Source organism: Peromyscus eremicus, chromosome 8a, assembly GCF_949786415.1.
Source record: "Peromyscus eremicus chromosome 8a, PerEre_H2_v1, whole genome shotgun sequence".
NCBI classification, from domain to species: Eukaryota; Metazoa; Chordata; class Mammalia; order Rodentia; family Cricetidae; genus Peromyscus; species Peromyscus eremicus.
Window position 1 is genome coordinate 66,717,806 of NC_081423.1, and position 20,172 is coordinate 66,737,977.

Sequence of the window (20,172 nt, forward strand, 5' to 3'; positions counted from 1 at the left end):
CCAGGGGACCTGACACCTTCATACCAATGCACATAAAATAAAGTAAATTATTAAAAAGATAAAAACAAAACAAAAAACTAACCCAGAAGATCTCTTTCTTCCTCCTGTGACCTGACTACCGATACTGCACAAGCTCTTCTCCTCTGGGTTTGTTTCCTCAATACTGGTGCTCAAGTTATATGGCTTCTAGTAATGACAGACTTTTTATTTCTTTAGCCTTGCTTGTTTGGACCTGCCTGGAGGTTTCTATAATCTTCCGTCTACACAGCTGAGGGCATAATGAGGAGAAATGACCTCATGCCCTTTTCTGACCTCAAGTATCAATTCTGAACTTATGTTGTCACTCCATCCCAATCTGTTCCTCTTGGTCCCTATCACAGTGAGTGACACCTCCATCTGGCCATTATGTATACAGGAAACTTAGAACTCTCTGCCCCTGCCCCTCGCACATAGACATCACCATTTCCTCATAAGTGTGCCTGTGATATCTGTACTTACCTCCACAGCTACTTTGAGTCCAGTGCACGATGATCTCTCACTATAATTACTGCATTGGCCAATCACATAATCTCTCTGCTTACAATTTTTTATTTTGTTTTGAGGTAAGGTCTCTCTTTGTAGCCTTGTGTGTCCTGGAACTCACTATGTATTACCAGGCTGGCCTTGAATTCAGAAGTCTGCCTGATTTTGCCCTCCGAATGCTGGGATGAATAGGCATGTGCCACCTCGATTGGCTGAAGAAAAAATTACTTACCAGTGCTGGGAATTGAACCCAGGAACTCAAGCATGCTGGGCCAGGTTTTTAATCACTGAGTAATATTCTCAGTCGCTCCCTCTCCCCGCAACACACACACTTTTAGGCATCTCTCATCTCTGACCTGTTCTTCATTCTGCAACTGGAAAATACATACCTGATCTCTCCCTTCTGAAGGTTTCTCGTGGGTGGATCCTCCGCCTTGGGGATAAAGTCCAAACTACAAGGCCTCAGCTGTTTAGCCTCCTAGTTTTCTGGCATGTTCTAGTATTCTCCCCTGGAGACTACACTCCAAACTTATCAAATGACTTGTTCTACAACTAGTCTGGACAGATCTTTTGCCCACGTCTTCAACTTGATTAACTCATCACCCAGGCTTTGGTTCAGGGGTCACTCACTCAGGGGAAATGTCCTCGCTGATTTTCTTTAAGTTTTCCAAGCCCTTTCCCCAACTGACTGTACAGCTTTACGGGTTAAAGCCCTCAGCAGTGGGGTTGGGTTACTAGACTTCCAAATTCCACCTTTGCCCTTTATTAGCCACACGACCTCAGTCTGTTCGGCTTTATCCGCAACCAGGGAGAAATATTTCATCAGTCTGCCGCGCGAATTAAATGAGATGATGTAAGACGCCGACAATGAGCTTGTTATTCTATAGAACTGAGAAAGCTCGATTTCCGCACCACCTTATTCCCGGGGTCAGGTTTGCGCGTGATTTAGACTGAACTCACTTTTTTTTTTTTTTGGTCCTCGTCTCACCTTGATTTTTTTTTTTTTTTTTACTGGACAAAGCAGTTCTAGCAAGCCAGGAGGCGATCGGGCACCGAGCTCGTCACGACTTTCGTCCGGCGCGCTCCTCGGACTCGGAACGCCCCCGTGTGGTTCACACTCTGCAGCCAGAGCCGGAGCGAGGCCGGCTACACCATTCCCGATTTCCGAGGAAGAAACCAGCTCCCCAGGCCAACAAGTTCCGACTTCATAAAAGGGGCGCCTACCTCTTTCGCTTTATGGCTTCCAATTCTACCTGACCCCATAAAATCAGAAGTCAATGGGTTGTCAATGGGGCGGAGCGAGCGGGCCCGGGCTCCCTCCCCTCCCCGAGCCCCACGAGGGCATTGGTACTTTCCTTTCTCAGTTCCCTCTCAATAATGGTACGGTCGCGGAGGGGAGACCCGGGAGGGACTCCGGGGTCGGCGGACTGGAGTTGGCGTGGAGCCACCCCTCCGGCTCCGGCGCGGTGGTATCGCCCGGCGGGCGCTGATTGGCTGCCGCGGTCCCGCAGTCGGCCTCGGCCCGCCGCGCCGCCCTCAGACCAGCTCCGGCAGCCGCGCCGCCTGGCCTTTCGTTTGCCTTGTTCTCCGCGGGCCGTGGGGGCTCCGCGCCGCGGCTGTTAGTCATGTCGGGTAGGTGACTCCTCCAGCGAGCAGCGGTAGCGGCGAGAAGGGGTCCGGCGGGTTCGGGCCGTCTTCCCGCCCACCGGAGGGCGGCGAGGGCTAGCCTCCCGGCCCCAGGGAGGCTCGGGGGGGGGGGGGGGCGGCCGCGTCGCCGCCATGTTGGAGCGGAGGCACACGCACGCTCCCAACGCTCTCTGGCTACACATCCCGGCGGCGGGAGCGCTCTGGAGCTCTTGTCTTTTCTTGACCCTGCCCTTGGAACCCGAGGAGACTGTGCAGCTCCCCGGGGAGCGGGGTGTGTGTGTGTGTGTGTGTGTGTGAGTTGGGGAGGGGGGCGGAGGCCCGTCCACACCATCGTAAGGGCGGGGGAAGCCGAGATCTGAGCATCAGCCTGAGGACTGGGGCTTCTGGTCCTCCGCTCCGCCTCAGATCTCTCAGCGAGGCCCCTGGCCGGTCGTCTCGCCGCCTCGTTCCTCAGCTTCCCCATCCGAGAAGTGGAGCTGGGCCTTCCTGACTCACCCATTCATCAGGTGGGGGTCTTGGGCTCTGGGAGCCCTTTTCAAAGCACGTTGCCTTACACGAAATCGCACTTCACAGGTCATTCCCTCTGCTGTAACCACCGGGATTGATTGGGGTTGGGGGTGTTTGTGTACTCGGTTTTCACCTTTGTACTCCCTCCTCTACTTGTTAATCTCCTGAGCTTAAAAGCGAGCCTTGACAGTTACTGATGAGCACTATGAGGTCTTCGTGGCATTTCCCTTGAAACAGAGACCAGAGGAAAGACGGCGTCTTCCTCTAAGTGATATTTATAGAGGCCACTGATGTGTGGAAGAGAGGCATTTACCCCTCCCGGATTGGATCCTGTTAAACCAGAATTAAAAAGTCCTCTTGATTCTAACAGTTCCAGTCGATCACACAGGGTCCTTTATTGGGCTACGTTTACAGGTGGCAAAGACAGACCCAGATATCCACTTGATCTTAGAAGCCAGCATGAGTTTGTACTTTACTTCCGAGAGAAGCATTGCCTAAAGCCATATGGCTGAGATGAAATACGCCTTTTGGTAATTTTACATTTACTTATCTATTGGAGACAGGGTCTCATTATGTATCCTTGGCTGGACTGGAACTCGATATGTAGATCAGGCTGGCCTCGAACTCACGGATCCACCTGCCCCTGCCTCTCAAGTGCTGGAATTAAAGGCATGAACCACTACATCTGCCAGTTTTACACTTCTGTTAATTGAAACACCTTTTAAAAGGGTTTCCCTAGTCTACCCGGTGTGTGTGAGTGTGATCAGAGCAGAAACAATTGGAGAAGATTGCAAATGAGCAAGAAAGACTGGGCAAGGGAATGATAATCTTTCCTTAGATTAGCATTGATACTAAGGAGCTCGAAAGCTCTGGGGAGCAGTGATGGAAAAGGCTAAGCTGCATTGAAGTTAGCTCTTCAAATTCTGTTTTAATTCTTTTTCAAGCAAGGGACTATTCCAAAGTAGACATTGGTATGTCTTCTACCAGGTATATAATTTGTCATGATATCTGATAAAGTTCCAGAAAAATATGTACAAATGCTTCCTTAGGAAGGGTTTGTGTTGGTTAACTATGACTGTAAAAAATATTAAAGTGCTACCCTCATGTATGTATTTACCAAAATCCAGTGCAAGCAATGATCAGTAAAAACTTGGGATCGTTTGGAGAGGGTCTTCCAGTGTATCTCCAGGCTAGCCTTGAATTCATCATCCTTAACCAGCCTTCTGAGTGGAATTACAGGCTTGCTGCACCTTGTCCAAATGGTGTTGGTTTTTAATGTAATTATTCATATAAGACAATGACATTTTTATAGGACTGGGTAGTTTCAATTTAGAATTTAAGTTTAGAGGCTTAAGTTAAAATCTTTTAAGTTCTTTTTAGTGTTATATTCAACTTGTTTTATGATATTTGTATAAAATATTTTGACTTTTGTATAAAAGTAATGCTTTTGACTTGTTTTTTAGTGCATGTTTAAATTAATAAACTTAACAGAATAAATCCCCCCCTAAGCAACTAGTATCATTAATAAGTTACATTCTTTAAACATTCCAGACTACACTTAGAAATTTAATTGACTCAACTAATCCATATGCTTGCCGGGTCAGACTTACAAACCTATTAAAATATAAGCATTTGGGCTGGAATTAATGCTTAGCACACACAAAACTTAAGGATTTGATCCCCTGCATCAGGGGAAAGAGAGGGATACATAGCATTTTGTCAATAAGTCAAAGTTATTGTCAGTCTGACATTCAAGAATTTGCAAAAGTAAATTACCAGAGCTTGTGAGTTAAAATCATGAGTAAAATACTAGTTATGTATAAAATAAAGTTAAGCTATTTCTCATTTTGGCAATTAGGACAGATCAAGATATCTTATCCTCTATATACACCTCAAAAAAATGAGCAAAAATTTGGGGACCCATGGTAAAAGTGAAGTGAAGCCAGTATGATATGCATAGAGCTATTTAGGCAGTTATCCTACAGAGTGTAGGTCTTGTGTAGAGTGGTTTTATTATCTAAGGATGGGTGATGAAACCTTGGACTGTTAGCCAGATAATGGAAACTGAAACCCTTATAAATCTTGGATTTACAGATTATAGATTTGAAGGACTGTGTCCTTCAGTGAAGAAATGAACAAAGGAAAAAATCTTAGTGTAAGCCATAACGAGGAAGCTTAGACACAGCATAATCTTAGAAGTTGTAACCTGGAACCTCTTACTTCCTTTTAGGTACTCATTTAGCCTTTAGGAAACCATAAAATGATTTAACATAAAAATAAAAATCTGGGCTGATTAACATTTTTGGGTTCCTGGTTTAAAAAAATAATAAAAACAATGAAAAACTGGAGGAATTCTCACAGCATAGATCACAAAGAATCTGAGGAAATCCAAACCTTTCAAAGGTGAGTTCATGGTAAAAACTGTACACTAGGGACAGGTGTCAAAATGAGTCAAATGACAAACTGGATTAGAGCAAATGTTTTTAGGTTGAAGATTAAAAACCTAAAAGAATGACTCAACTTTAAGGCCAACATATTATGTGGAAAGGCCACATAGATTTGAAAAAGGAATAAAATATAATTTTAAAAAACTGCATTAATGTGTGGGTGTGTACCTGTGAAAGTCAGGACAAAGGAATTCTTTGCTTTCACCATGTAGGTACAAGATGTTAGACTCAGGTTGTCAAGCTTATGTCAGGCATTTTTACCTACTGAGCCATCTCACCCTTCCCCTCCCCAAAAGTGGGAAAAATGAAATTACAAATCTAGCAGAATTATAAATGTAGTTGTCTGTCTTTCAAAACTCAGAAGGAGGCCGGGCGGTGGTGGCGCACGCCTTTAATCCCAGCACTCGGGAGGCAGAGCCAGGCGGATCTCTGTGAGTTCGAGGCCAGCCTGGGCTACCAAGAGAGTTCCAGGAAAAGGCGCAACGCTACACAGAGAAACCCTGTCTCGAAAAACCAAAAAAAAAAAAAAAAAAAACTCAGAAGGATAGAGATGAGATGAAAATGAAAGTTGTTGGGTATGGTGGTACATACCTCTCATCAGCACTCAGGAAGCTGAGTTGGGAAGAGCTCCAGTTTTAAACCGGAGTGAGCAACATAGGAAATTCTTGACTTAAATTTTGTTTAGAGAAGTTGAATTGTTTTTTGTTTGTTTTGTTTTTGAGACAGGGCCTCATTAGCTCTAGATGGCCAGGAGCTCAGAGATCTACCAGCTCCTGAGTGTTGGGATTAAAGGCGGACAAGCCCAATGAGTTGTAATTTTTAATCAAGCATTAGTTTCAAATATGATGCCTAAAAATAATTTCAAGTAATCTATAAAATTACAGATTATAATTTAATAACCCATAAAAACAATTTTAAGAGTGGCCCTGGAGCTGTGGCTACTGCTCTTGGCACAGAGAACCAGGGTTGGTTACCAGCACCTACATCTTAAAGCCCACAATTACCTGGTATCTCCAGCTCTAAAGCATCCTATCCCCTTTTCTGTCTTGCATGCATGTGTGCATACTCTTTCACACATATACACATAAATCTTTTTTAAAAGTTTTAAGAGAATAATGTTTAGAAGGAAAATAACCAATGACCTTGAGTTTCCTACCAAATAACCTGGCACATAGTCATACTGATCTTTGCTAAAAGAATTAATGTGTAGAAAGGAAAAGGAATAAAAATTGCAAAGAAAATGAAGGTGAAGATTTTGATTGACATTAAGATAGTAAAATCTAGATGTTTTAGTGGAGGTTGTTAATTTTGAATTTTGTCAGGAAAATATGCAAAAATTTAGTTATAAGGCCATGGAAATAAAATGTAAATAAAGCAATAGTAAGAATGTGGCTAAAGAAAATGAAAGTAGTAAAGGAGTTAAAAAGAAAAAAAAAACTATGATAGAAAATTCTAATTTGTCAGGTACAAGTAAAAATTAGCAGGAAAAAACAGCCCACCTAAAGCACAAAGGTGTTCATAGTGCTAAAAAAAATTACTTTGGTAAATGCTGTTCAGAAATAATACACGTTAAATACATTGGAGGTAAGATGGAAAGAGTAACCAGGTAAACATCAGATGAAATATCATGTACTTGAAGCTAGTGTATATGATCCTTAAAGGATGAAATATCATGTACTTGAAGCTAGTGTATATGATCCTTAAAGGAAATTCATAAGCCAGGATTTGTGGCTCCTGCCTACAATTCCAACACTTGGGCCATAAGTTGGACATACCTGGTTGCCTTGGAGTTACTGTTGCTGTGGTGAAACACCATGACTAAAGCAACTTGAGGAGGAAAGGATTTGTTTGGCTTACACTTCATGTCTGTTCATCACAGAAGTCAGGACAGGAACTCAAACAAGACAGGAACCTGGAGGCAGGAGCTGATGCGGAGGCCAAGGAGGAGTGCTATGTATTGGCTTGCTCAGACTGCTTTCTTAAAGAACCCAGGACCACCAGCCCAGGGATGGCACCATCTACAATGGACTGGGCCCTTCCCCATCAACCAATAATTTAAAAAGTGTCCTGCAGCTGGATCTTAGGGAGAACTCCAATCTTTCTCAATTGAGGTTCCTTCCTTTGAGATGACTGTGTCAAGTTGACATAAAATTATCCAGGACAAATGACCACTTGTCAGTTTGACACAAACATTGCAGTCTAGCCACAGCCTTTCCTTTCTCGTTCATCCCCAAGATCACACATTAACATCACCATCACACTATAAAACATTTTATAAACTTTAAAAGTCCCATAGTTCTTTACAAATTCAAACACTTAAAATTCAGTATCTTTAGAAGTCTAAAGTCTTTTAAAACCTAAAATCTCTTTAAAAATTCAGTCTCTTTACTGTGGGCTTCTATAAAATAAAAAAATGCTTTTTTCAAGAGGGAGAAACCAAGGCAGTTATAGTCTGAACACAGCAAAACCAAACTCCAACTGTAAATAACTCAGTATTCAATATCTGGGATCCACTCACAATCTTCTGGACTCTTCCAAAGGGCTTGGGTCACTTCTCTGGCTCCGCCCTCTTAGCACATACAGCTTGTTGTCCAGGCTCCAGCTGACTGCTCCACTGCTGCTGCTGTTCTTGGTGGTCAACACATGGTAGTGGCATTTCACTGCAATTGGGCTGCACTTTCGCCAGTAGCCTGTCCTGGGCTCTTTATGGTGCCAAGCTTCAGCTTCTCTTCATGACCCCTTCATTCTTGGCGATCCAACTGGTACTAAGGCTGCGCTTTCACCACTGGCCTCTCACAGTGCCAAGCCTCAGTTATTCTATATGACCCCTTCATGCCTTCAAAACCAGTACCACCTGGAAGCTACCAGCTTCTAGGCCACTTTCTGTGCATTAACTCTTGGGAACCTCTTTCTAGTTGGTCTTTTAATCATCACAAATTTCTTAGGTGACCAGCATCAGTTGTCCCAGTAAAGGAAAGGTTTTACTTTAGTGGTTCAGCTCACACAAAAGATCCGGCAGAGTCTTTGTTTCCCCCAGCAGCTTCCCAAGCCAGGCCTCTGTTGTCTGAATTGCCCTCAATATAATTATCTTCCAAGGTCCTGAAGAACAGCTCACTGAGCTCTTAACACTCAGTGGCTTTTCTAGTTCAAAGTTCCAAAGTCCTTCCACAATCCCAAAAAGACATGGTCAGGTCTGTCACAGCAATACCCCACTGTCCTGGTATGAATTTGTCATAGGGTTACTATGGCTGTGATGATGGCCAAAGCAACTTGGGGACGGTTTATTTGGCTACTGTCATCGAAGGAAGTCAGGACAGGTACGCAAACAGGGCAGGCAGCTCCTGGAGGCAGGAACTGATGAAGAGGCCATGGAGAGGTGCTGCTTACTGGTTTGTTTCCCATGGCTTGCTCAAATTGCTTGCTTTATAGAATCCAAGACCACCACCCACAAATGGGTGGGTCCTCCCCTGTCAATCACCAATTAAGAAAATGCCTTATAGCTGGATCTTAGGGAGGCATTTTCTCAATTGAAGTTCCCTCCTTTCAGATGATTCTAGCTTGTGTCAAGTTGACATAAAATAGCCAGTACACTGGTACACTTTGGTAATTTAGAAGCACTTCTAAATAATGAATAAGTCCAGACACAAGTCTTAAGTGTCAGGTAATCTTAACAAGGACTTACTTGCTGCCCTAAATGGCATTTATAAACTGATTTAAAAAAAAAAAACAAACAAAATAACACCTGTATTTTTATTAATGAAGTAGATATTTTCTGGTGACTGCTTATTTGTGTATCTTTAAGTTTTAATTCAGCTGAAGTCGAATTTGTAGTTTCAGAAGACTAATTACTTAGGCTAAAGTTAAGGATGTAACTACTAGATTTTCAGAGAAGGTCAGAAGATTTAAATGCTATATACTTAAATAGTTTTGTCTGAACCAAAAGGAAACATTGAGGTATTAGACTGTCCATAGAGGAATACATGTATCTTCGAAGTATTTAAATTTTAACACCCCCCCCCCCCCCCAATCTTTTTTGACTCTGATTTGGGTGGCTTTCTTTTGCTTCTTGATAGGTACATCTGTTCTCTTTATGGTCCAGGTAGATTCTGTTCTTTTCCTGTTTTCCTTTGGTTGCTAGCTGCAACTCTTAGCAGTTATGGAAATAGCTGTGGCATGTAAGGTAGTTCCCTCTCCTCCCCCATTTTATGTAGCCTGTGTCCTTCATAGAAATAATTTATCGGATTTCATTTAGTAATCTTAGGGATTTTAAAAGAAACGTCATATTTTAGATATTTGGAGTAGAATGGTGACAAATTTAATGTTACCTCTTTAAAACTGTAGTGATGTAGTTTTATATGATAACTTGATATAAATTGACTAAAAAGGAAGCTATCGATTTTACTTGAATTGTTCATTAAAGAGTTTAAGATTAGGTAAGATTGGTCATGTGGTCAATTTGACACTCCTATTTTGTAGTTGTAATATTTTACATAACATGTATCTTATTCATCACAAATTAAGGCTGTTCGTTTGACATTAATATAAACCTAAAGGGTAGAGCCTTCTCAACAATTTTTGGTGTAACTTACACTGTGAACTACAGAAGTTTATAGTCTATCCTCTTCTGCCCCCTTTACTTGACATGTTTATTTAGACGTTTTTCTAAGGTAGTTTTTGTTGGTAAAATGCAGGCTAGAAGGTGGGTATCATTGCTGGTTTATATGTCACCAATTGGCTAATTGCTTGAAAGTTTGGTAAAATCAACAGCTTTTCTTAGCAAGTCTTAGGAGACTCTTATTGATACTGACAGCCACAGTAGTCCAATACAGAAGAACGGTGTGTGGTAATGATAGTGAGTGTGATTCTGTAGATTAATCATGTCAGAGTGCATGTTTCTTCCTTTTTTGGCCCTGATTAGTTTAAACACGTACTTTTTTTTGGTTTGCTTTTATTAATGTAAAGATACATAAATGTAGCTTGAGCTTCTGAAGGGTGGGTTTTTGTTTTTTCCTTTGGAGTAGGGTCTCACTAGTCCATCCAGCCTGGTCTGGAAGTTTATGTACCTATCCTAGGCTGGTCTTGCTTCTGGCAATCCTTTTTGCCTTAGTTTGACAAGTGCTGGGTTTACAGGCATGAGCAACTACACCTGGTTGAGTTTTTTGTTTTGTTTTTAAATGATGGATTTTCACTGATGGCATATTTGTTCCCTTTCTTGCGACCACCAGCACGTACTTGTATGTAGAATAGTGGTTTAACAATGTTGTTACTTTAAAAAAAAAAAGTAGTTATTGTTTAAAAAAATATTGTGTATGTCTCCCCATACACAGATTTAATTTCTAGGTTTTCTTTTTATTTTATTTTTATTTTTTATTTTATTTTATTTTATTTTTTTTGAGACAGGGCCTCACTGTAGCTCTGGCTGGCTTAGAACTCACTATGTAAACTAGACTGGCCTTGAACTCATAGAAATCTGCCTGCCTCTGCCTTCTGAGTGCTGGAATTAAAGGTGTGTACCACCATGCCTAGCTTCTAGTTTTTCTTAATGTAATTTTTGACAGTTTCTAGCTATATTTTCATTTGTATAAACTAAAGTTAGTTTTAGGGGAAAGCATAATTTTAAATATGATTTAAAATTCTTTTTATGTGTTTTAGATTCTGGAAGTTACAGTCAGTCTGGGGGTGAGCAGCAAAGGTAAAGTATACATATGTTTTCATAATATAATGAAAGGCTGAAACTGAGAAAAATAATACAATTTTCTCTCTAAAATTTGCTGTCTGGATGTCTTAAGATAATAAGGCTAGATGTGGTAGTTCAGGCTTATAATCCCAGCACTCAGGAGCTTGAGGTAGGAGGACCGTCAGAAATTTAAGGCCAGCCTGGGCTACATAAAAAGACCCTATCTCTTAAAAGATTTGGGGGTGGGGTATAAATAAATAATTAAAGCTTGTTAATTCTTCCCCTTTAAAGTAGTCTGTTTAATAAATATATGCCTTGAAGATAAAGACAAAAACCCCCTAGGTATTGTAAAGATTTTTTTCTTTAGAAATTTTCTTTAGAAATTAAGAGAATTTAAGAATTTTTTAAAAATTTTGTTATTTTTTGATTGTATATCTGCATGTGGATATGTGCACATGAGTACCAGTGCCTCTTGAGGTAAGAGGGTCAGATCCCCTGGAGTTGTAGTTACAGACTTTTGTGATCTAAGTAATGTGGGTGCTGGGAGTTGAACCCAGGTCCACTGGAAGAGCAGGCAGTGCTCCTAACCTGAGCCATCCCTCTACCTATAGAATTTCTTAAAACTCACATCAAACAAGTTCTTAGAAAAAGCATTTTACTTTTTGATGATATATAATATGCTAATGTGATTTTAAAAATAATTTATATGGGTATTCTGTCTGCATGAATGTCTTGTGTATCATGTACATGCAGTGTCCATGGAGGCCAGAAGAGGGTGTTGGTGGTGAGCCAATATGTGAATGATGGCAATCAAACTCAGGTCATCTGGAAGAGCAGCAAATGCTCTTAACCATTGAGCCATCTCTCCAGCCCCTAGAGCATATTTTCTCCCTCCCTCCTTCCCTCCCTCTCTTCCTCCCTCCCTCCCTCCCTCCCTCCCTCCCTCCCTCCCTCCCTCTCTCCCTCTCTCCCTTCCTTCTTTCTTTCCTCCCTCCCTTCCTTCCTTCCTTAATTTTTTTTTTTTTGATTAAACCATTTATTTGAACAACAAGGACAACTGAACCTTACTGTCCTCGAGGCCAGTTAGCAGCCTCCAGTTCCAGCAGAGCTTGAGCCAGAAAACAGCACTGCACATTAAGGAAGAACCAGAGCTAGAGCAGATTTTCTTGAATCACTATGGTACAGTGTTTTGCAGTTCTTAAAAGTCCTAATATGCATCACGTATATCTATATGATGGTGGGCTGTTCTTGTTTTTGCTTACCAGAAGTGACGGCTTTCAACCTAACACTACAACTATTAGAGGCTCAATGTGAGATATTAAGAAGCATATCAGAAACAAAATTGATATGACTTTATTCCTGTAAGATTGTGCCAGCCTCTTAGTAGGTACCTGGCAAGTGTTTCTTTATTGCTTGTATTTTTAAAAGTTATGGGATTCTGAAAAAAAAAAAAATTTCAAGAATTTTAGTATTTGATTGCTCTAAAATAAAACGTTTTGAAGATACTTTTCTTTGGGTATTAAAGAGCCATATATTCAAAGAGTTAGTTTTTTGACTTGCTAGTACTTACATGATATAATTTTTAAAAGTTAAGTCTTAGGAAGGTACATTTATTCAATAACACAATGCATATTTATCAAACCACATGGCAGTTTTGATACAATATAATTTCATTCTCTGTTGGTACTTTGGATATACATATGCCTCTAATTACTGAAGCATTTAAACTAGACTTTTGTTCCATATTGTGCCTTTTCTGGGAAGTTAAAGACATTCAGTTCAAACAAATAGTATGAAGAAATTAATCTGTTCAAATACAGCTTTAAAAGCATTAAAAGTTACATTTTTAAACCAGGCATGGTAGCACATGCCTTTAATCCCAGCACTCGGGGATCTCTGAATTGGAGGCCAGTCTGGTCTATAGAGTGAGGACAGCCAGAGAAACCCTGTCTCAAAAAACAAACAAAAAAGTTACCTTTTTACTCTTTTAGATAATTACTATGGGTTTTACCATGCAGTTTTTGGAAATAGCATATTCTTAGGAGTGATTGGTTATTTTTGTTTGGAGACAGGATCTTACTGTGTAGCTTTGGCAAGCTTGAAACTTGCTATGTAGACCAGGCTAGTCTCAAACTCACAGAGGTCTGCCTGCTTCTGTCTTGTGAATGCTAGGATTAAAGGCCTGGGCCACCATGTGGTCATCAGAATGGTTATTTGTATAAACATTTTTTAGCTACAAACAACTGTATAGGCTTTTTAAGTATTAGTAATCTATGTATCTGATATTAAATAAAAACCTGTTCATGGAATAATGCTGTTCATTGCCTTTCTCTGTTTTGTTATTTATCCCAAAGCATAATTTTCTTAGTTTTGTAGCTCTGATGAAATATTATTTGTGAGAAATTTTACAGCATCACCTTGATATGAAGTTCAAGAGGTCTGGGAATGACTTCATTATGTCTTTAGTTGTAGGTCGTCAATTTGAATTCTAAGAGACGGCAGAATTGTTTAAATATAAATAGTCTTTTGAGTCACTCACTATGAACAACTGAAAAAATAACTTTTTATAACCAGTAGCCAGAAAACAGTTCAGATGTAAGCAGGACAAACACTTAAGTTTTGTTGAAGGCAGAGTTTTCATTTAAGCTTTTCAATTTCTTTAAGCATATGTCTTTCAAGCATTACAATTTTCTTTTACAGTTATTCTTCCTATGGAAATCAAGGCAGTCAAGGCTATGGACAAACATCACAAGTAGGTTGAAAAATCAGTTTTCCCTATAAATAGTTATTTTATTTAATAAGTAATAAAATTTATACATAGTTATTTTGTCTAGTAAGTAATAAAGTTTGAGTGTTTACCTGAATTTCAGAGCTATTCTGGCTATGGGCAAACGACTGATTCTTCGTATGGACAAAACTATGGTGGTTACTCCAGTTATGGACAAAATCAATCAGGTTGGACTGGTTTGTTAAATTGCTATTTTAGAGAGTCAGGAATCAGAGCCCTCACTAAATAGTATTCTTATCTAATTTTTAGGTTATTCACAGTCCTATGGTAGTTATGAGAATCAAAAGCAGAGCTCATATGGCCAGCAATCATATAATAACCAGGGACAACAAAACACGGAATCATCAGGAGGGTAAGGAAACAGCAAATTATTAAAATTGTGTTGGGCAGGCCTGCTTTGTATTTCCATTTAATTATTTTGTAGTGCTGGTAATAGAACCCAGGGCTTTGCATACGCTGCATACATACTCTACCACTGAGCTGGGTGTCCAAATCCTTCATTTTGTTTTTGTGCCACTTGGATGCATTACCTTTTAAAAATATATAGTTTTCAGTACAATCTAATATACAAGGATCCATGACTCCAGATGGGTAAACAAGTCCCATTCAGTGTCTGGTGTTCATGTCTTCACACAGCTTTTGTTTTCCCCAAGGCCTCAGTTTAAGCTGAGTCTGCACACTGATGTCCTCACCCATGCACCTCACAACCTCACTGCTTGATTCTATATAACAGGGCAACAGTGGCCTGTGCATTACATTCATCATGTGCCTGTCCTATTCTGTGCTCAGACTAAGTGATTTTATCCTTTCCAGTGGAGACTGCCCTCTGCACACAGATATCTGCAGCAGTCCTTCTTTGCCTATTGATTCTAAGTGGGTGCTATTCTTGAAACCTTAGGGTCCTGTGTACTCCCATATCAGTGTCTAACCGTTCTTGATGAGGCAGATAGAAATAAAGTACATTTCTATTTAAAATGATGAAATGTGTACTCTCCCTTTACATAAGTCATGGAATAAAAGTTATATATTTGAAAAAGTGTAAGGGGGTACATGGAGAACTTTGGAGGAAATGATGTACTTACATTAATATAAAAATTAAAAATTACTATAATAAAAATATATTTTAGATACATTTATTTTGATTTATGAGTATTATGTGTATCTGGGTACCGTGTATGTGCTTGGTGCCCACAGAGGCCAGAGGCCAGAAGAGGGCATCTAGAAGTGGAGTTGCAAATAGTTGTGAGCCACCATGTGGGTGTTAGGAATTGACTCTGGGTCCTGTGCAAAAACAAGTGCTCTCAAACACTGAGTTATCTCTCTAGCCCTCCCTCCCCTTTTTCGTTTGGAATAGTGTTTCACTATTACAATAGTGAATGGCCTAAAACTATGTAGGCCGCTATAAAATAGAAGTGAATAACTACAAGTATTATTTCATAGTGGAGTTTTTATTGTGCTCTGTTTGGTGGACTAATTCCACATTCCCTAATGTAATTGGTCCCCAGACACCACTATGAACCAACACTAGTAGTTATTCCTATTTTATAGAGGTGAAGAAGGTTAAAAGAACCAGAGCCTGAGGCCTCCAGTTGTTTCTGGCAGGAGTGACAGAAGTACTTTAGATGAAATTTAAATGGCACTGGGGAAAGAGGTGAAATCATTGGTCTTAAAGTTGCAAAAGTGCTCTAAAAAGTAGAAAGTACATATGTAAGGAGTAATATCTGAAAGTCATGCTGCATTAGGAAGATACTTTAAGCCTTATTGATAAGTTTAATCATAAGGGAAATGCTTTTATAAAGGCTGTGTGCTTGAAAGCATGAAATAAATGTAAAGCAAAGAGCAATGTTTAAAGTAGAGTTAGTGTTCAAACTATAGCTTTGTGGTGCTTTGTGTTGGGAATCGGAATAGATTGTTGTGGTATTCTGCAGAATTAGGTGTGACGGTTAAGAATTGAGACAGTTCTCCTCCTTACCCCCCTTATTGAGACCCATGTTTACTTAACCCAGGTTAGCCTTAAGGGCATGATGCTCCTGTCTCCCCAGTACCCAAAGAACAGGTTACAAATACAGAAGACATGATGTAGAAAGGAAGTGACATTGAGCCTTTCAGTATAACTAAAAAGAGAACTCAATCACTTAATGTCCTTATTTGCTAAAGAATCATACATATCACTGTATTTTGGTAGTATTTTACTTTTTTCTTTTAACTCAAGAAAGTAAAAACTAGTTATTTTGTTAATAATAATTAAAAGGGCTTGTTTTTGTTGTTGTTTTTCCCCAGTGTAGTGCAACAACCTCTCTTCTCCCCTTTGGCATCTTTTTAGTGATAGTGAAATTGTTTTTGGAGGGTGTTGCATTGATGAATTTTCATAGATTGAAGAACCAGATAATTACTGAGAGCATAGCACTAGACACTTCTGAGGTCTAGCTGACTAGGCCTTTTATATTAGTATTCTTGCACTTGCTACAGTAAACACAATTGTGTAACGTCTTACGTTCTTGATTTCTGTTTAGCCAAGGTGGAAGAGCACCTTCGTATGGCCAGTCTGACTATGGTCAGCAAGATTCCTATGACCAGCAGTCAGGCTATGATCAGCATCAAGGCTCATATGATGAGCAGTCAAATTATCAGCAACATGATTCCTATAATCAAAACCAGCAGTCTTACCATTCACAAAGGGAAAACTATAGCCACCACACACAAGGTAAGATTATAATGGCCTCTTAACTTTTTCTTTATTCCTTCACAAAATTGTTCATTGAGTTTGGTTTTACTCCTAGGATTTTACTTGTTGATAAAAATTTGGGATGACTGGACATAGTTTTGACCATCAAAACTATTACTTCTTTTTTTTTTTTAAAGCTTCCTGGAGATTGTTAGAAGGTTGTGTGACTTTTTGTTTACTGATTATATTTCCTTTGTTGTCTTAAACTCTGAGCATTTGACAATGCTTTTGTTGTCAGTTCTTTTTTTTCCATTCTTTTTTTTTTCTAGAAGGGTTTCTCTGTGTAACCACCTTGGCTGTCCTGGAACTCACTCTGTATACTAGGCTGGCCTCAAACTCACAGAGTTCCGCCTGCCTCTGCCTCCCAAGTGCTGGGATTAAAGGTGTGCACCACTACCACCCATTTTAATAATTTTTTAAGATTTATTTATTTTATATATATGATGCTCTATCTGCACGTACGCCTGCATGCCAGAAGAGGGCATCAGATTTCATTATAGATGGCTGTGAGCCACCATGTGGTTGCTGGGAATTGAATTCAGGACCTCTGGAAGAACAGACAGTGCTCTTAACCCCAGAGCCATCTCTCCAGCCCCAGTTGTCAGTTCTTTTGGTGATGGTATACTTGATTGGAAAGTTGTCCTATGCTAGCCTTCTCTAATCTCATGTAAGAAGGAACAGTCATTAATTTCTTTTGTTCCATAGCACTTTATATATATTACTGATACATAGGACTCAGACCACACCATGAAACTTGGTGACTTTTCCCCTTTGTAATGCCTTTATTGTTTAGATAGGACTTGGCTCCAAGTAAGTGGTCATTAAACATTTTTGCTGGGGAAAAAAATTATTTTGGTGGTGCTAGGAATTGAATCCGAGGGCTTTTGTATATGTTAGGTAAACATTTCATCACTGAGCTATGGCACGGGCCATATTGATAATAGAGTGAATGAGTAAAAGCAGGTAGTCATTTCCTGACTATCTGTCTGCTCAGTTTGAAAGTATATGGTGGCTGTGGTTATGCCTGACCTATGCTTGATTTACATTGTTTTGTTTTTTGTTTTTTGAGACAGGGTTTCTCTGTGTAGCTTTGGAGCCTGTCCTCGATCTCGCTCTGTAGACCAGGCTGGCCTCGAACTCACAGAGATACTCCTGGCTCTGCCTCCCGAGTGCTGGGATTAAAGGTGTGCACCATCACTGCCTGGCTCTTGATTTACATTTAATGTGTTTGAGGTGAAAAAATAGAATTAGAGTTCTGTCTTTAAGTTATTAAAATTCTTGAATTCGAAGTTTCTAGTTTAGCTTAAATTATTCCATTTGCTTTCAGATTTTGTAGTAAAATATAATCTGATGTAGATATAATTCTCAAGCACATTTCCAGAATGTTGTATGAGGCTTGCATTTTGGTGTATTTGTGTTCTTCCCTGAAGGACATACTATGTGGCTTAAGGCAACATTTAATTAGAAATGACAGTAGTTGCTTGGTGTGGTATATGTCATCCTATATGGGAGTTAGACAGAATTACTTAAGTTGAAGAATTCAAGATCAGTCTAATGTAGGGAGATGTTTGTTGCAACAACATAAAGAAATGAAGTGACAGTATTTTTGTGTGTTGTATTTTCCTTTTTATAGATGACCGTCGTGATGTGAGTAGGTATGGAGAAGATAATAGAGGATATGGCGGGTCACAGGGAGGAGGTAGAGGGCGTGGGGGATATGACAAGGATGGAAGAGGTCCTATGACAGGATCAAGGTAAGTATTTAGATACAGATGCCTTTATTTTCTCTCCTTCTCTTAGTGGTTTCCTTATTTTATTCTGGTACTTACTTTAGTTGAAGAGGCTTTCAGAGATTATGTTGTAGAAAAAAGAACAAATTAACTCTATTTTGAAATCTTTATATGTCATAAATCACTTCAGAAGAGGCTATGTTGATAGTATTTTATATGGTGTATGTTAATTTAAATACTATTAAAGCTCCTTACCATGGTTATGATTCGATTAAATTACTTGATTGGTTTTCCTGCTGGAGCTAGATTAAAACTCCTTTAAAAGATAACTCTGGAAACCAAAGTGTCTTAACAATGAAAAGTAAGTTAATCTGTATGGAAAACAGAGTTCCCTTGGGCAGGGAAAGTATTAGGCAGTAGCAGAGTATAAAGATAGATAGACATGTAAGAAAGCTTTAATGAGCCGGCTGTGGTGGCGCACGCCTTTAATCCCAGCGCTTGGGAGGCAGAGCCAGGCGGATATCTGTGAGTTCAAGGCCAGCCTGGGCTACAGAGTGAGTTCCAGGAAAGGCACAAAGCTACACAGAGAAACCCTGTCTCAAAAAACCAAAAAAAAAAAAAAGCTTTAATGTATGTCTCTCTTTAAACATAATTATTGAAATAATTAGTATATCACATAATGTTCTGTAATTTTTCTGATTGTAGCTGTAGTGTAGGAAGCCTTCAATTTAGCTTTTCTCATTGCCATTTTAAATTATTAATGTTGATTTCATGTTTACAACATAGGTTATAAAAGCTGATTTTAGCATAAATTTTTAAATGTATCATTGGTCTTGAAAATGGAATGAAAAACCAATGATGAAATTTGTAAATTGTAAATTTGTGAAATACACAGGCTTTAAAATAATTTATGTTTACTGGGAATTGAAATTGTCAGTGGCCTGATATTTAATGATATGTCAGTAGCAGTTCAGTCCTGTCCTTAGGGACTAAATGTCCCTTAAGGTGACATGAAAAAACAACTTATATATACTCTTAGTTCAAGTGAGCCACAAATTTGCTTTTATGTCTGTTTTTAATATAGTCTTTAATATTATGGGAATTCCAAAGTTAGATAATTTTGAAAATTGTTCTAAGAGACATTAAAGGCTTTTTAAAAAATTGACATTAGTTTTTGTGTTTGGTAGTCATTCACTTTACCAAGATAAATGATATTTATGTGTCTTCATTATCAAAAGAGCAGTCTGTCACCATCATTTATTAATTGTATATAAATTAACAGTGTAAAGTGAAATGGTACTTACATTTTACCTGGGAGCCTGTCTCCAACCTAAAACTGAATCCCTGAGATAACAAATGCTAGATACTTAATTTTCCAATGGAGTTGTTTTAGCTAACTGGCTATCTGGAATGCTATAAATGTTACATGTGTCATAAGTTTAATTTTCTGCATAAGGAAGTTACAATCTAATAGATTTTCTATTAAAACTGTGACTATATAATTGAACAATGGAATCCCACTTTTTAGGAGGAAGGGAATGGGTAGGGAGTTGATAAATAACATTTTAATTTGTGAATGAGCACCCAGCTTAGAACCACAGGGTTGAAAGGATGTTGAAAAATTCTTTCCTGCTGAGGGAAAAGGACCTTAAACAGCCTGAGTCGTCCCCCCACTCCCCCACCCTTTTTTTTTTAAAGCAACAAAACTTCCTTGGCAATATATTTGAGTATAATTTGTAGCTCAGATACTAATTGATGAGCTAAGTTTTTATTTTTAAATCTCTCTATACATAGAAACTATACAAAGAGCCTGTGTAGAAACCTGGTGTATATTAGGTTAGAATGATGCTGATCTTGTAAAAGTGATAGAGTTTTTTAGTAGTGACTGCTTCCTCTTCCCCCAGTAAAGTAGTTATTCACATAAAGCCTGTTTAGAAATCTGGGTGGCTATTACTCTTTGGATTGAGATGGCAAAGTTTTGGGTTTTTTGGGGGCTGGGTGGGGGGTTTTTGTTTTCTGTTGTTATTGTTGTTAAAGGTAAGATGGTAAATGTTTACCTCTTCAGACTTGCCCTTAGAGCACCAAAGTAGGCATAAATGAGTGTAAACAAACCAGACTTGTTCTAATAA

At 39.4% G+C, this 20,172-nt stretch overlaps 1 protein-coding gene across 1 annotated transcript in view; it reads left to right on the forward strand.

The window, feature by feature from the left end:
• Nucleotides 1–2,028: 2,028 nt before the first annotated feature.
• Taf15 (TATA-box binding protein associated factor 15) overlaps nucleotides 2,029–20,172 on the forward strand; it is a 33,929-nt gene continuing 15,785 nt past the window's right edge. The window contains exons 1-7 of the mRNA XM_059271356.1: nucleotides 2,029–2,154; nucleotides 10,776–10,815; nucleotides 13,501–13,552; nucleotides 13,671–13,755; nucleotides 13,838–13,940; nucleotides 16,102–16,292; nucleotides 17,947–18,067. Of these exons, the coding sequence (XP_059127339.1) occupies nucleotides 2,148–2,154; nucleotides 10,776–10,815; nucleotides 13,501–13,552; nucleotides 13,671–13,755; nucleotides 13,838–13,940; nucleotides 16,102–16,292; nucleotides 17,947–18,067 (599 nt within the window). The 5' untranslated portion in view covers nucleotides 2,029–2,147. The remainder of the gene's footprint in view (nucleotides 2,155–10,775; nucleotides 10,816–13,500; nucleotides 13,553–13,670; nucleotides 13,756–13,837; nucleotides 13,941–16,101; nucleotides 16,293–17,946; nucleotides 18,068–20,172) is intronic.